Raw genomic sequence first — 14126 nt, 5'->3', positions numbered from 1 at the left:
ATTGAGGCCCTGGTGCCTGAACAGCGGCGAGAAAAACAGTGAGCATGTGGACTGGAAGCGGAAGTCTTGGCCTGAGGTTTTAGAGGTGTCTGCCGGAGCCCTGAAGGGCTGCTTTGGCTCTAAGGCTCTGGACAAAACCATTTCCATCCGACTGGTATAGTACTGAAATGGAGAGGAAGCTACATCCCCATTGCATTGCTGTCACTGCCGTTCAGTACTCTGCCAATGGTGACATGATCCTCTCTGGTGGGAAAAATGGTCTCATATCTGTCATTCGTGCCATGGATGGATCAACCATCCTGAATTTTCAGGGACAACAAAGCAGCAGCAATAACCACCACCCAGTATGTTCGTGAACTTTGGACTGGTTGGGAATGAGCTGTGGTTGCTGCCAGTGTTGACAGGCGTCTCAGTGTGTGGGCACCTGATTGTTTCAAGTGCAAGTGTAGTGTAGTGGACTGGCTCTCACTTCCTTCACCACCGTATTGCCTGCCATGGTGGGGAAGATTTCCCTCATAATGTCCTTGGTTGGAGAGGAGTTCCCTGAGGAGGTTCCATCTTGAGCTGAAGAAATCACCATCCCTGCTGACGTTATTCCGGAGAAAGTGCTTAGACACATCGTGGACTATGCAGTAAAAGAGCAGAATGATGAAACACTGAAAGGAATGATCCTCAAGACTTCCAATCATCCTTGTGGGGAACAAGTCAGATCTGCGCTCGGGTAGCTCTATGGATCCATTCTCTCCATCATGAACTAGTTTTCTGAGATTGAGACGTGTAGAATGTTCTACAAGGACTCTGAAAAACATATCAAACCTGTTATACTACGCACAGGATGCGGTCCTCCACCCCACCGCCCCTCTGTATGACAAAGACAAACAGCTCAAACATCAGTGTGTCAAAGAGCTCAGTCAAATCTTTTGCATCCCCAACCAGGACAACGACCATCTTCTCAGCAACGGTGACCTCAACTGTTTTCAAAAATCTTGTTTTGGAAATCCACTGGCACCAGAGGCCTTAGAAAACGTAAAGACGGTTGTTTGGAAAAATACGAGCAATGGAGTGCAGGACAATCTCCTGACTTTAAATAGACAAGAACTCTGCACTGTCAACAGCAGAGCTGAAGAATCTGTTCTGCGCTTGGCCTTACATGCCGTGGGGCGCTAAAGTCCACATGACTGTCCCGACCACCAGCAAGGGTTACATCTCTAATCAAGGCTTCCACTGTCAGTCACTTATCTCGACATCCATTGTTGTCTGAAGCACCTGGGATACCTCGGCTATCCGATTCTCACAGAGGAGTTGCAGACTTCTGTAGTCACTGTGACGGGGGAGAGAAAGACGGACCTGGAGAAGCGCCAGTCGCAGCATTCAGTATTTCTGTGCAAGGTGATCGGGTAACCGGGGACTGGCAAGACGTCTTTTTTCCAGGCCTTCGAAGGCTGGAATACTGTGACCAACGCGAGCGGCGACAGTGCCTTCTCCCCTTTGCCATAGACACGGTCCAAATCAGCAATCAAGAGAAGTCCCTTATCCTCAACGAAGTAGACGTGGAGGTGGACTTCCTGAAGGTGTCGGACTCCCACTGTGACGTCGCTTGTCTCATGTCTGATGCCAGTGACACGCATTCCTTTGACTACTGCGCCAGTATATACAAGCAACATTACATGGCATGGTGAAGTAAGAATAATTTTATTGTGTTGTTTTTCCATAATTAAAAGATGTTTCGCAATAGCTTCGTATATGTTTCGCAATAGCTTTGTATAACCTAAAAGACGATCGCAATAGCTTTGAATAACCAGCAATGTCATAAAAGGATGTTTGGATAACCAGCAATGTCATAAAAAGATGTTTTTGTTATATGATGTCGTGCAACGCCATTTGTTGGTAACAAAGAATAGTGTGGCGTCAGGCGGGATGAATTGGCCACTCAACCCTCCTTCCGCACACGCTTAGAGTATAAAAGGAGAACTTTAGATACTCTCGGTAGAGTCTGCTGCGGGTTGCGTACGGATGCCCAGCCGGTATTGAAGCTGCTCTCTACCTGGAGTGTTGGCTCTCCCTCCTATTGGCGCACGGTAAGAGCTGGATATTCTTCTAAGAGCTGATTGGATATTACTTAGCTTCATACCACGTGATTTGTGCTTGTGCTTGTGTTACCATTTCTGTGTGGGACCAATAAAGTGCCAATTGTTGGTAGCCAGAAGTGTGTCTTGTCTTCATTTCTGAGTGCCTATCTCCGACGAACCTATTAAAATTTGATACCGAACTCCTGAGCGAGGTATCAGAAATGTTTTAAAACACATGGATAGTGACATCCCGTGTGTGCTGGTGGCCTCCAAGCAAGACCTCCCCGAAGTCAAGCAGTTCCTTGGAGTGGCACCAGCTGAGTTCTGCTCCAGACACAGACTGCCTCAACCGTTGCCTTTCTCCTACTTGTTTCCCGACTCCTGCACCAAGAACATCTGCACCAGACTTGCCTGGGTTGCGGTGTACCCACACCTAATTGGTTCAGAAATGATCAACGATGTTCACCCATTTTTTGGGGTTTTTTTTGTGCTCCTGGTTCACCTCTGAACCTTGGTATTTTGTTACGATGAAGTTCCTTGTACCTGTATTTATTGTTCTGGGTTTGTTCTGCCTTTTCACAATGTGTATAATCCCATGTTTGAAATCTATGATGGCTAGAGCAATGTCAAATGTTTCTGTGAACTTTCCCAGTCTACAACCAGAAGACCCTGATTATATGCAGGTACAACCAAAAGGAAACTTCTGATGCCTTTTACACGCTCAAGCGTAAATTATGAACTTTCTGAAAATACAACAGCATTCTGATGTCCCCACTCGTATTTCCAAAATGATAAACAGGAGGAAAACGTTAAAGAAATCATTCATATGTTCTCATTTTGTTCATACTGTAGTTGGTTACATATCACCATCTAGCGTCTACCTTTGAAATCGTTGTCTTGAAAACAGATGTAATCAATCAGGCAGATGTAGTCAGTCATACACACACACATGCACAAGCACACATACATGTGATATATGTGAATAAAAAGAAGGTGCAAGGGGACACGAGTTGGAGTTGGTTAGAAGCAGGGAGAGGTCCTGTTGCTCCCCTTGCAGCAGGTAAAACTTGAAGCCTTGTCTGTTTGCCTTGTTAATACAGAGTCAGGCTCTTAAACTTGAAAGAGACTGTGAGAGAGACACATCCCGCGTTCTCCTTGTGAACAAAAGTGAGGAGAGGTTGCCACAGCAGTGAATTGGAAGTGATGTAATAGCAGCGCGCCGGATGTGACGTTACAACAATGCGCCGTGGACATTTGCTGCGAAGCGAGATGCCATCACACGTTTGATTTGTTGGTCACGTTCTGCAATAAAAATATCTTATTGTTATTTTTTTTAACTAGACACTTGTAGTGTTGTATTTTGTGTCTCAAGTGGGCATAGTATAAATACTCTACTGTTGATTAAACAATCTGGTCCCCACGCGGCAGCTCCAGCAGAAGTCTCCGAGTGGTGAATAGTAGCTATACATATAGATATAATACTGTAAGTGTTTTATAATTTATAATTATATTCTACATTTGTAACACTGAATATACAGTGCCTTGTGAAAATATTGGGCCCCTTGAACTTTTCAACATTTTGGCACATTTCAGGCTTCAAACGAAGATTTAAATTTTTTTTTTTTTTGTCAAGAATCAACAAGTGGGACACAATTGTGAAGTGGAACGAAATACTTATACTTTTTTCAAGAAATAAAAAAACTGAAAAGTGGTGGGTGCAATATTATTCGGCGACTTTACTTTCAGTGCAGCAAACTCACTCCAGAAGTTCAGCGAGGATCTCTGAATGATCCAATGTTGACTGGTGATGAATAATAGAATCCACCTGTGTGTAATCAAGTCTCCGTATAAATACACCTGCTCTATGATAGTCTCAGGTAGTCAAGGAACACACCAAGCAGGTCAAAGATACTGTTGTGGAAAAGTTTAAAGCCAAAGTTGGATACAAAAAGATTTCCCAAGCTTTAAACACCTGAAGGAGCACTGTGCAAGCAATCATATTGAAATTGGAGGAGTATCAAACCACTGCAAATCTACCAAGACTCAGCCGTCCCTCTAAACTTTCACCTCAAACAAGGAGAAGACTGGTAAGAGATGCAGCCAAGAGGCCTATGATTACTCTGGATGAACTGCAGAGATCTACAGCTGAGGTGGGAGTATCTGTCCATAGGACAACAATCAGTCGTACACTCCACAAATCTGGTCTTTATGGAAGAGTGGAAAGAAAAAAGCCATTTCTCAAAGATATCCAGAAAAAGCCTTGTTTAAAGTTTGCCACAAGTCACTTGGGAGACACACCAAACATATGGAAGGAGGTGCTTTGGTCAGATGAAACCAAAATCGAAATTTTTGGCCACAATGAAAAACGATATGTTTGGCGTAAAAGCAACACAGGTCATCACCCTGAATACACCATCCCCACTGTCAAACATGGTGGTTGTAGCCTCATGGTTTGGGCCAGTTTAGGGGCAGGGAAGATGGTTAAAATTGACGGGAAAATGAATGGAACCAAATACAGGACCATTCTGGAAGAAAACCTGTTGGATTATGCAAAAGACCTGAGACTGGGATGAAGATTTATTTTCCAACAGGATAATGATCCAAAACATAAAGCCAAATATACAATGGAATGGTTCACAAATAAACATATCCAGGTGTTAGAATGGCCAAGTCAAAGTCCAATCAAGAATCTGTGGGCAGAGCTGAAGACTGCTGTTCACAAATGCTCTCCATCCAACCTCACTGAGGTCGAGCGGTTTGCAAGGGAGAATGGGCAAGAATTTCAGTCTCTCAATGTGCAAAACTTATAGAGGATTACCCCAAGCGACTTGCAGATGGAATTAGAGCAAAAGATGGCACCACAAAGTATGAATGCAAGGGGGCGGAAAAATATTGCATGCCCCATTTTACAGGGGTTTTTTTGTAAAAAAAAAAAAAAAAAGTTTAAAATAGCCAACAAATTTCGCTCAACTTCACGATTGTGTCCCACTTGTTGTTGTTCTTGACACAAAAAAATAAATATTATATCTTTGTTTGCAACCTGAAATGTGGCGATAGGTTGAAAAGTTCAAGCATTAGGCGTAAAACTGTGCCTCTCATATATGATCGTTCATCAAACGAATTCCATAATGGATAGGTCGTGGCACGGGCTCAATATGCACACCCCCGGCACTATCAATGTGCAGGGCGTAGGTAGAAATTCAGGTAATGTAGGTCGGAGGCAAAAGAGAGGAGGAAAGCGGCTTTGACGGCAGAAGAAGAAGAGGAATGCACAGACTTTAATGCTGTGTGTAGGGAATTTGAATGTTGGGACTATGACAGAAATAGCTCAGGAGTTAGTTGACATGATGTTGATGAAAAAGGTTGATATATTGTGCATCCAGGAGAGGAAGTGGAAAGGGTGTAAGGCTAGACGTTTAGGAGCGGGGTTTAAATTATTTTACCATGGAGTAGATGGGAAGAGAAATGGAGTAGGGATTATTCTAAAGGAAGACCTGGCTAAGAATGTATTGGAGGTGAAAAGAGTATCAGATCGAGTGATGATGATGAAAATTGAAATTGAGGGTATTATGTATAATGTGATAAGCGGCTGTGCCCCAGTGGTTGGATGTGACCTTGAGTGGAAAGACAAAAAAAAAAGGAACTTGAAGTAGTACTGAGCATTCCAGTCTGAGAGAGAGTTGTGATTGGTGCAGATTTCAACGGACATGTTGTAGAAGGAAACACAGCAGTGGAACCCCCAAATACAGCAAGTCATTCAAGGAAAGAGATTAGCAAAGAAGAAGAGGGACACGGAGAGGACTGAGGAGAGGCAAAAGGAGTACACTGAGATGCGACGTAGGGCAAAGGTAGAGGTGGCGAAGGCTAAACAAAGAGCTATATGTACACCAGGTTAGCTACGAAAGAAGGAGAAAGGGCTCTCTACAGGTTGGCCAGACAGAGGGATAGAGATGGGAAGGATGTGCAGCAAGTAAAGGTGATTAAGAACAGTGATGAAAATATGTTGATTGGTACCAGTCGTGTGCGAAGTAGACGGAAAGAGTACTTTGAGAAGTTAAAGAAGGAAGAGTAGAAGAAGCAAGCGTGAATTACTAGGTAGTGGCAATGATTAGTAAGGGGGAAGTTAGAAATGCACTGAACAGGGTGAAAAATGGAAAGACAGTTGGTCCTGATGACATACCAGTGGAGGTAAGGAAGCAATTTGGAGAGGTGGCTGTGGAATTTTTTGACCAACCTATTCAATAGAATACTAGCGGGAGAGAAGATCCCAAAAGAATGGAGGAAAAGTGTACTAGTTCCCATTTTTAAGAACAAAGGCGATGTTCAGAACTGTGGAAACTACAGAATACAGATTATGAGCCACAAAATGAAGTCATGGGAATGAGTAGTGGAGACTAGACTCAGGTCTGAAGTCAGTATATGTGCGCAATGGTATGGTTTCATGGCTAAAAAGAGTACCACAGATGCATTATTTGCCTCGAGGATGCTCGTGGAAAAGTACAGAGAAGGTCAGAAGGAGTTACATTGTGTCTTTGTGGATCTAGTGAAAGCCTATGACAGAGTACCAAGAGAGGAACTGTGGTATTGCATGGCCAAGTTTGGTGTGGCGTAGAAATATGTTAAAATAGTATAGGACATGTATGAGGACAGTAGAACAGCGGTGAGATCTGCCAAAGTTGTGTCGGAAGAATTTAAGGTGGAGGTGGGACTGCATCAGGGATCCGGTCTGAGCCCCTTCCTGTTTGCGGTCGTAATGGATATGCTGACAGATGAGGTTAGACTGGATTCCGCTTGGAACATGATGTGCGCAGATGATATTGTGATCTGCAGTGAAAGCAGGGAGTAGGTGGAGGAACAATTAGAAAGATGGCGGTACGCACTGGAAAGGAGAGGAATGAAGATTAGCCTAAGTAAAGCATCGTATACAGTGAAGAAAAGTATTTCAACACCTTGCTATATTGCAAGTTCTCCCACTGAGTAATCATGGAGGGGTGTGAAATTTTCATCGTAGGTGCATGTCCACTGTGAGAGAGATAATATAAAAAGAAAAATCTAGAAATCACAATCTATGATTTTTTTAACGATTTATTTGTGTGATACAGGTGATATGCTTCTTATGGAGCCACTCTTTGGTTTTCCGAGCTGTGTGCTTTGGGTCATTGTAGTGTTGAATAATATATATATAAAACATAACCCACCTCTGTGGAATTTGCATGTTCTCCTCGTGCCTGCGTGGGTTTTCCCTGGGGATTCCGGTTTCCTCCCACATCTCAAAAACATGCAACATTAATTGGACAATATAAATTGCCCCTTGGTGTGATTGTGAGTGTGACTGCTGTCTGTCTCCATGTGCCCTGCGATTGGGTGGCAACCATTTCAGGGTGTACCCTACCTCCTGCTCGTTGACAGCTGGGATAGGCTCCAGCACTCCCCGCGACCCTCGTGAGGATAAGCGACAAAGAAAATGGATGGAGATATTTTTATATAGTGTTGTCATACAACAGAGTGTGAGCTGTATGTCCCAATGAAGTACATGGATCAGTATAATACAAGTTTTAACAATTCAAATATATTGTGTCTATAGGTGTTACTGCAGTTTATGTTGTAATACCTGTTGTTTGAAGAGTAATAGTACCATGACGATGGTGTCAGTTGGCTCATGTATGACATTTTGCATTGTTTTATACCATTATATTCAAAAGGACCTATCTTCAGCAGAGCTATGGGGTTGTTCAAAATAGATTGTAATTGTCTTTGTTTAGTTTGTAAGTGAACATCAACTGGAAATGGGAATAAACCTTAAGCCTCCTTTGTGGAGAAACGTTCACAACCAAACTGGTCCCACCAAACTCTCTGCTCACATCTCAAACTGTTGCTCATCAAAGCAAACAGATAAATAAATCAAAATAATAACAAAAGTAATAATCGGGGGAAGCAATGTATCTCAAAACTGAGGTTGGTAACCCATGTATGCCCTGCTCAAGTGGAGGTGGACAGAAGGACATTAAAGATCAGTCTTCTGTGAACGTTTCCCCAAGTTCCCATGATTTCTTACCATGCTTCTCGGGACAAAATTCTTTTTCCACCCAGTTTGAGTGACTTAAATTCTCGTTGGCCCGTACACGAAGCATGTAGATGCCTAAATAGTGCAGGTCACACCAAGTGAGGTCACATGACTTGGAAGGGGAGTTATCACACGCATCAGACCAGTTGTGTTTCATGGATTTCAGCTTGTATATCCTGAAAGGAAAAAAAAGTATTTTACTGTTAGTGTACAACATTGAAGTGTACAAAACTTTCTCGCAGTTGGGGAACACCAGTCAATGTTCCTGTACTTGTTTTGTTGCTGTTTTTTTTTTTTTAATTCAATTCCAAGAGGGAATTCATTTTGCACTCCAATGTATATTTGGTGCTGTACTTCACATGGGGAAACAGATCTCACACATAGTCAATGAGTGGGTAAACAGTGCTACTCCTTTTGAGCTAAGGTTGAGATGGAGATGAGTTGGTGCCGAGTTCAAGGGTGCTTTAAAAGTAAAGTGTGTCCTTGCCCATTCGCAGTTGACTGTTGCCCTGCAAATAGAGCTTGTGCACCTACGTCACCGAAATCACGTGACTGGCCATATTGCTGGTAAAACCGAGCATTGTTCAATGCTAAGTCAGTTGGAGACGAGATGAAAATACGTCTATAGCACGACGCCCAGAGTTTTGTCCAATACCGTTAAACATTTAGAAGGTGATAATAAAGGAAGGTACGTGGAAAATTGAGAGACACTTGGCATAGAGGACCCATATTTAATGCCAAAGTCGATGTTTTCGCCGATAAGAAATTGGACTGTTAATTTGCTTCCACTTTTCTTGGACAACTGGATATACACAATGTATCTGGTGAGTACGTCGTCGAGATTTACACAGAAAAGTTTGAAAGCATATCAAAGTCTGTTCTCAACAGGGAGACAGCTCGTGAAAGTGGAAGTGTGTTCTGGTACACGTTAACCTTTGCCGAAATCCATCGATCTTTTCAGCTATAATTCAATACAAATACCAATATTTAAATAAATGACCTCTGGTTTTACACAAACGCGCATTCATTAACTGGGATTGGCGAAAAAAAGAGGACAAGCGAGTCGGCTCCTCATAGTGCTTCCCAAGAAGTATTTATATTGCCAAGTTGGCTCATTTGAGAAGAATGCGTAAAAAAAAGAATATAAAGAATATAAACATGCTAAAACAGGGTTCATACTCAGTCGGACCCAAAAAATTTAAGGGCTTTTTAGGGCCATTCTTAGGTGCTGACACGAAAAATTTAGGGCCGACACAGGAAAAATTTAGGGCCATCGTGGGAAATCAAGAGTAAGGAAAAAAGACTCACCCAATGCTGCCATCGGCTGTTCTTGGTTCAAAGGTTCCAGTACCTCAGTACCTGTGACAGTGATCACCTGTCGCCCCTTGTGGTAGTTCTCATTGATATGACCATTGTCAACGTCTTCACATAACAGTATACAGAAAAACTGATTCTAACTACAATTGCAACTATATACACAAATGTCTTCTACTGATGTCTGTCTCAGCACTTCTATTCTAGCTCCTTGAGCCTACCCAGTGTCTCCTCTATTTGCTGCTGCAGAGGTGCCAAACAGGCTCTCTTGTCCTTTGCTCTGCCTCTGAGTGCATTGGGCTCGGTGATAAACCTCAGCTTCCTCTTTTCTTCTGCCTGCTCACACAGCCTGTCAGCCTTCTCAATAAGCGTAGATATGTCAGTCTCTATTCTGGCTTTTTTGGCTTTGAGGCAGTAGAGATGAAAAGTGGGCAGCGATGCCAAATGTAGCCAGGTACGAAGTCTTCCTTTCCCCACAGTGGTAGTTTTTAGCAATGTCACTGTCTGGAAACATGACTGCAAACACTTTCGAATTATTTTCACAAGATTTGTAACTGTAATGGCTGTAGATCACTTTTAAAGTCCACACGATCTCTGCCTTTAACGAGTCCGCCTTCGTGTATTGAACTACGTTCATATAGCCTGACTTCTGGCTGGTTGAAGTCGATGGCTGGACAACTGTAGGTGCGCATGCACTGCTAGTACCACTGCCTGAAGTTGATGCTTCACTATCTTTATATTTTAGAAACAGATTCATACGAACGGAAGATATGTCTTCGCCAAATCAGCGTGTCTCCTTTTTTTCCCGGTGCGACTCCAGCGCTTTGACGCCCATTTTTCCTAGCTGGTAGCTCTGCTTGCACAGATGGCAGTAAAATATGTGGCGATCTTTTGCATCTCGACGAACCCAGCTTCCAAACTCCTTACTTTCAACCCAAGCATCTTGAAAAATGCACTTCCCCATGATACAAGTTGGAACGATGAAAGACGTAACAAAGACGAAGTTGTAGCGCCGGAGAAAAGGAGTCGGAGGCGGAGTGTCGAACACAGGAACAAAACTTGTTTTATTGTTCGACATCAAAACACTACTCGCATAACGGCGGGAACTCTTAACCTTTTTACTCCGGAAGCGCAACAACAAAAACAGTCCGTGCGGAACCCCGCACCCCAACTCGAGGTCCCGCGGGTGAATTATGTAAACGCCACAAAGTGAAATGCCGACTCACGGAAACGAACAATAGAATATCAACGACAAGATAGCGACTGGTTGTCAACACGGTGACTTTTGTTGACATTTTCCGGCTGTTTTAGACGCCAGACGGATCGCTATTTTTTTAAATAAATGATAATTTTTTTTCGGGAGAATTTTGGCGGTAGAGGTCCTCCTTTTGATTTTTTTTATAATTTAACGCCTTTTTAGGGGCTTGACCGGTTTTCGCGGATTTTAAGGACTTTTAGGAGCCCCTAAGGTGCACCTTCGAAAATTTTATGGTTTTTAGGGACGCGTACGAACCCTGTAAAATAGATATTGTAATGAATACATAACATTATTGACTTCAATGTCGAAACGAAAAAATAAATATGAGCGGAGAGCGCGCCATCAATGCGCAAAGTTGCGGAAGTCTCATTCGACATTCAAGTGGTAGCCCTATTGGCTTGAAAATCCATTGATCTTTTCTCCTCTTTTCAGCTGGTATTCTATAGAATGGCCTGTTTGAATATCTGTCTTGTCCGTTATAACAAGCAACAGCAAAACAAGTCTCAGACATTGTGAATATTCTGCTCCAGTTCAATGTCTTCCACACTATCGAGCAGCTCTTTTTGACCAGCAATATGGCGCAGTGAAAATGGTGACGAATATTCATTGATTTTGCTCTCTAAGTTTTTTTATTTTTAAATGTACCGTATTTCCACGATCACAGAGGTCTTAAAATCCTTTCTAATTAGACGAGTCGCCGCATTAGAAATCACACCTTACAATGTGGTGCACTTTGTACACATTGAGTTCCCACATTTGCAAATGTTGTGTCACTTGTCCAATAAAGTACACTTCATCAATCTTATTACAGTGTAGCATGTATGCTAGCACGATTTTAAGGATGTATGTAAATTACCATATGATGGACCCCACAAGGCAGTGAGAAAAATTCCATTTTACATATGCAAGCAGTAGGTTACATTGCCCTGCACACTGCTTGTGTAGGCACGTCAATAGACAATGTTGTTCACACCCGTGGTGTCACATAAAAACAAATGCTCACACCACAGCAAACAAAATAGCATAACTAGCAAATAATAAAACTGATGAAAGAATCACAAGAAATAATTGACAGAAAACATGCACTTTAAACGCATTTTACGTCCTCCCAGCATGCTTTGTGGCACTCAGGAGTTCTTTAATGTTAAATGCCGCAACGCAAGCTGGGAGGATGTTAATAATGTTTAAAGTGCAACTGACACCAAAAACATAAAATTTAGTATGTTTTTAACCAAAAATAATCATTCAGAATTAACCCACCCGTTTTTATTAGTCAGAAGGTTGCCGTATATCGTTTTTTTCATCAAGTCTCTCAAGACGTTTGTGTTGAGGAAGAACTAGAAAGTGATGCTTTTTGCAATAGCGGGGTCAAGTGTTTATATTGGTTTATACATATTGTATCGGTGAAAAATTACCTCTTTTTTTCCTCGTGTTAGCCAAAATGCCGGCTCGTTGTATTGCTGGATTTTGCCCGAACACTCGGGAGGATGGATTCACTATTCACACGTTTCCAAAAGACCCGGTTCGTCATGAAAAATGTATTGCACAGGTGCAAAGGACACAAGCTTTGTGGGTTCTAAATGACAGGTAGGTGTGTATCGTACAATTTAAAAAAAAAAAAAATAGTAGGGGGGACTAAATGCAGCCCTATGGGGGCACAAACCAGTGCAATCTGTAGGCCGGTCCCAAGCCCGGATAAATGCAGAGGGTTGCGTCAGGAAGGGCATCCGGCGTAAAAACTGTGCCAAACAAATATGAGCGTTCATCTAAAGAATCCCATACCGGATCGGTCGTGGCCCGGGTTAACAACGCCCGCCCCCGGCACTGCTAACCTGCAGGGCGTCGGTGGAAATTCAGCTACTGTGGGTCGAAGACAAAGAAGAGGAGGAAACCGGATCCAGCGTCAGAAGAAAAAGAGGAATGCACAGAGCCTACAACTGAGTGTAGGGATTTTGAATGTTGGGACTATGTCAGGAAAAGCTCAGGAGTTGGTTGACATGATGATTAGGAGAAAGGTTGATATTCTGTGCATCCAAGAGAGCAGGTGGAAAGGTAGTAAGGCTAGAAGTTTGGGAGCAGGGTTTAAATTATTCTACCACGGAGTAGATGGGAAGAGAAATGGAGTAGGGGTTATTTTAAAGGAAGAGCTGGCTAAGAATGTCTTGGAGGTGAAAAGAGTATCAGATCGAGTGATGAGACTAAAATTTGAAATTGAGGGTGTTATGTATAATGTGGTTAGCGGCTATGCACCACAGGTAGGATGTGACCTAGAGTTGAAAGAGAAATTCTAGAAGGAACTAGATGAAGTAGTTCTGAGCATCCCAGACAGCGAGAGAGTTGTGATTGGTGCAGATTGTAATGGACATATTGGTAAAGGAAACAGGGGCGATGAAGAAGTGATGGGTAAGTACGGCATCCAGGAAAGGAACTTTGAAGGGCAGATGGTGGTGGACTTTGCAAAAAGGATGGAGATGGCTGTAGTGAACACTTATTTCCAAAAGAGGGAGGAACATATAGTGACCTACAAGAGCGGCGGTAGAACCACGCAGGTAGATTATATTTTGTGCAGACGATGTAATCTGAAGGAGGTTACTGACTGTAAAGTAGTGGTAGGGGAGAGTGTAGCTCGACAGCATAGGATGGTAGTATGTAGGATGATTCTGGTGGTGGGTAGGAAGATTAAGAAGACAAAGGTAGAGCAGAGAACCATGTGGTGGAAGCTGAGAAAGGAAGAATGTTGTGCGGCCTTCCAGAAAGAGGTGAGACAGGCTCTCGATGGACAACCGAAGCTCCCGGAAGACTGGACGACGACAGCCAAGGTGATCAGAGAGACAGGCAGGAGAGTACTTGGTGTGTCATCTGGTAGGAAAGGGGAGAAGGAGACTTGGTGGTGGAACCCCATAATACAGGGAGTCATACAAGGAAAGAGATTAGCGAAGAAGAAGTGGGATACTGAGAGGACTGAGGAGAGGCGAAAGGAGTACATCGAGATGCGACGTAGGGCAAAGGTAGAGGTGGCAAAGGCTAAACAAGAGGCATATGAAGACATGTACACCAGGTTGGACACGAAAGAAGGAGAAAAGGATCTCTACAGGTTGGCCAGACAGAGGGATAGAGATGGGAAGGATGTGGAGAAGGTTAGGGTGATTAAGGATAGAGATGGAAATGTGTTGACTGGTGCCGGTAGTGTGCAAAATAGATGGAAAGAATACTTTGAGAAGTTGATGAATAAAGAAAATGAGAGAGAAGGAAGAGTTGAAGAGGCAAGAGTGAAGGACCAGGAAGTGGAAATGATTACTAAGGGGGAAGTCAGAAAGGCATTACAAAGGATGAAAAATGGGAAGGCAGTTGGTCCTGATGACATACCGGTAGAGGTATGGAAGCAATTTGGAGAGATGGCTGTGGAGTTTTTGACCAACTT

General features: G+C 43.0%; 1 protein-coding gene and 1 pseudogene across 8 annotated transcripts in view; one reads left to right on the top strand and one right to left on the bottom strand.

Annotated features, from left to right (window-relative positions):
- il10rb (interleukin 10 receptor, beta) overlaps positions 1–14126 on the bottom strand; it is a 101071-nt gene that overhangs the window by 55663 nt on the left and 31282 nt on the right. For 6 of the 8 annotated variants that reach the window (XM_061842343.1, XM_061842344.1, XM_061842337.1 and 3 more), the window contains one exon: positions 8125–8309. In XM_061842343.1, coding sequence (XP_061698327.1) covers positions 8125–8309 — 185 coding nt within the window. Of the gene's footprint in view, positions 1–8124; positions 8310–9441; positions 10551–11561; positions 12036–14126 lie in introns of those variants that run through there. The other 2 variants (XM_061842342.1, XM_061842341.1) reach the window with 2 other exon arrangements.
- On the top strand, positions 504–2585 carry LOC133512579 (mitochondrial Rho GTPase 2-like; annotated as a pseudogene).

Source organism: Syngnathoides biaculeatus, chromosome 14 (genome assembly GCF_019802595.1).
Source record: "Syngnathoides biaculeatus isolate LvHL_M chromosome 14, ASM1980259v1, whole genome shotgun sequence".
Classification (NCBI taxonomy): Eukaryota; Metazoa; Chordata; class Actinopteri; order Syngnathiformes; family Syngnathidae; genus Syngnathoides; species Syngnathoides biaculeatus.
Note: the sequence above shows the minus strand (reverse complement) of the source record. Positions and strands in the feature narration are given on the sequence as shown.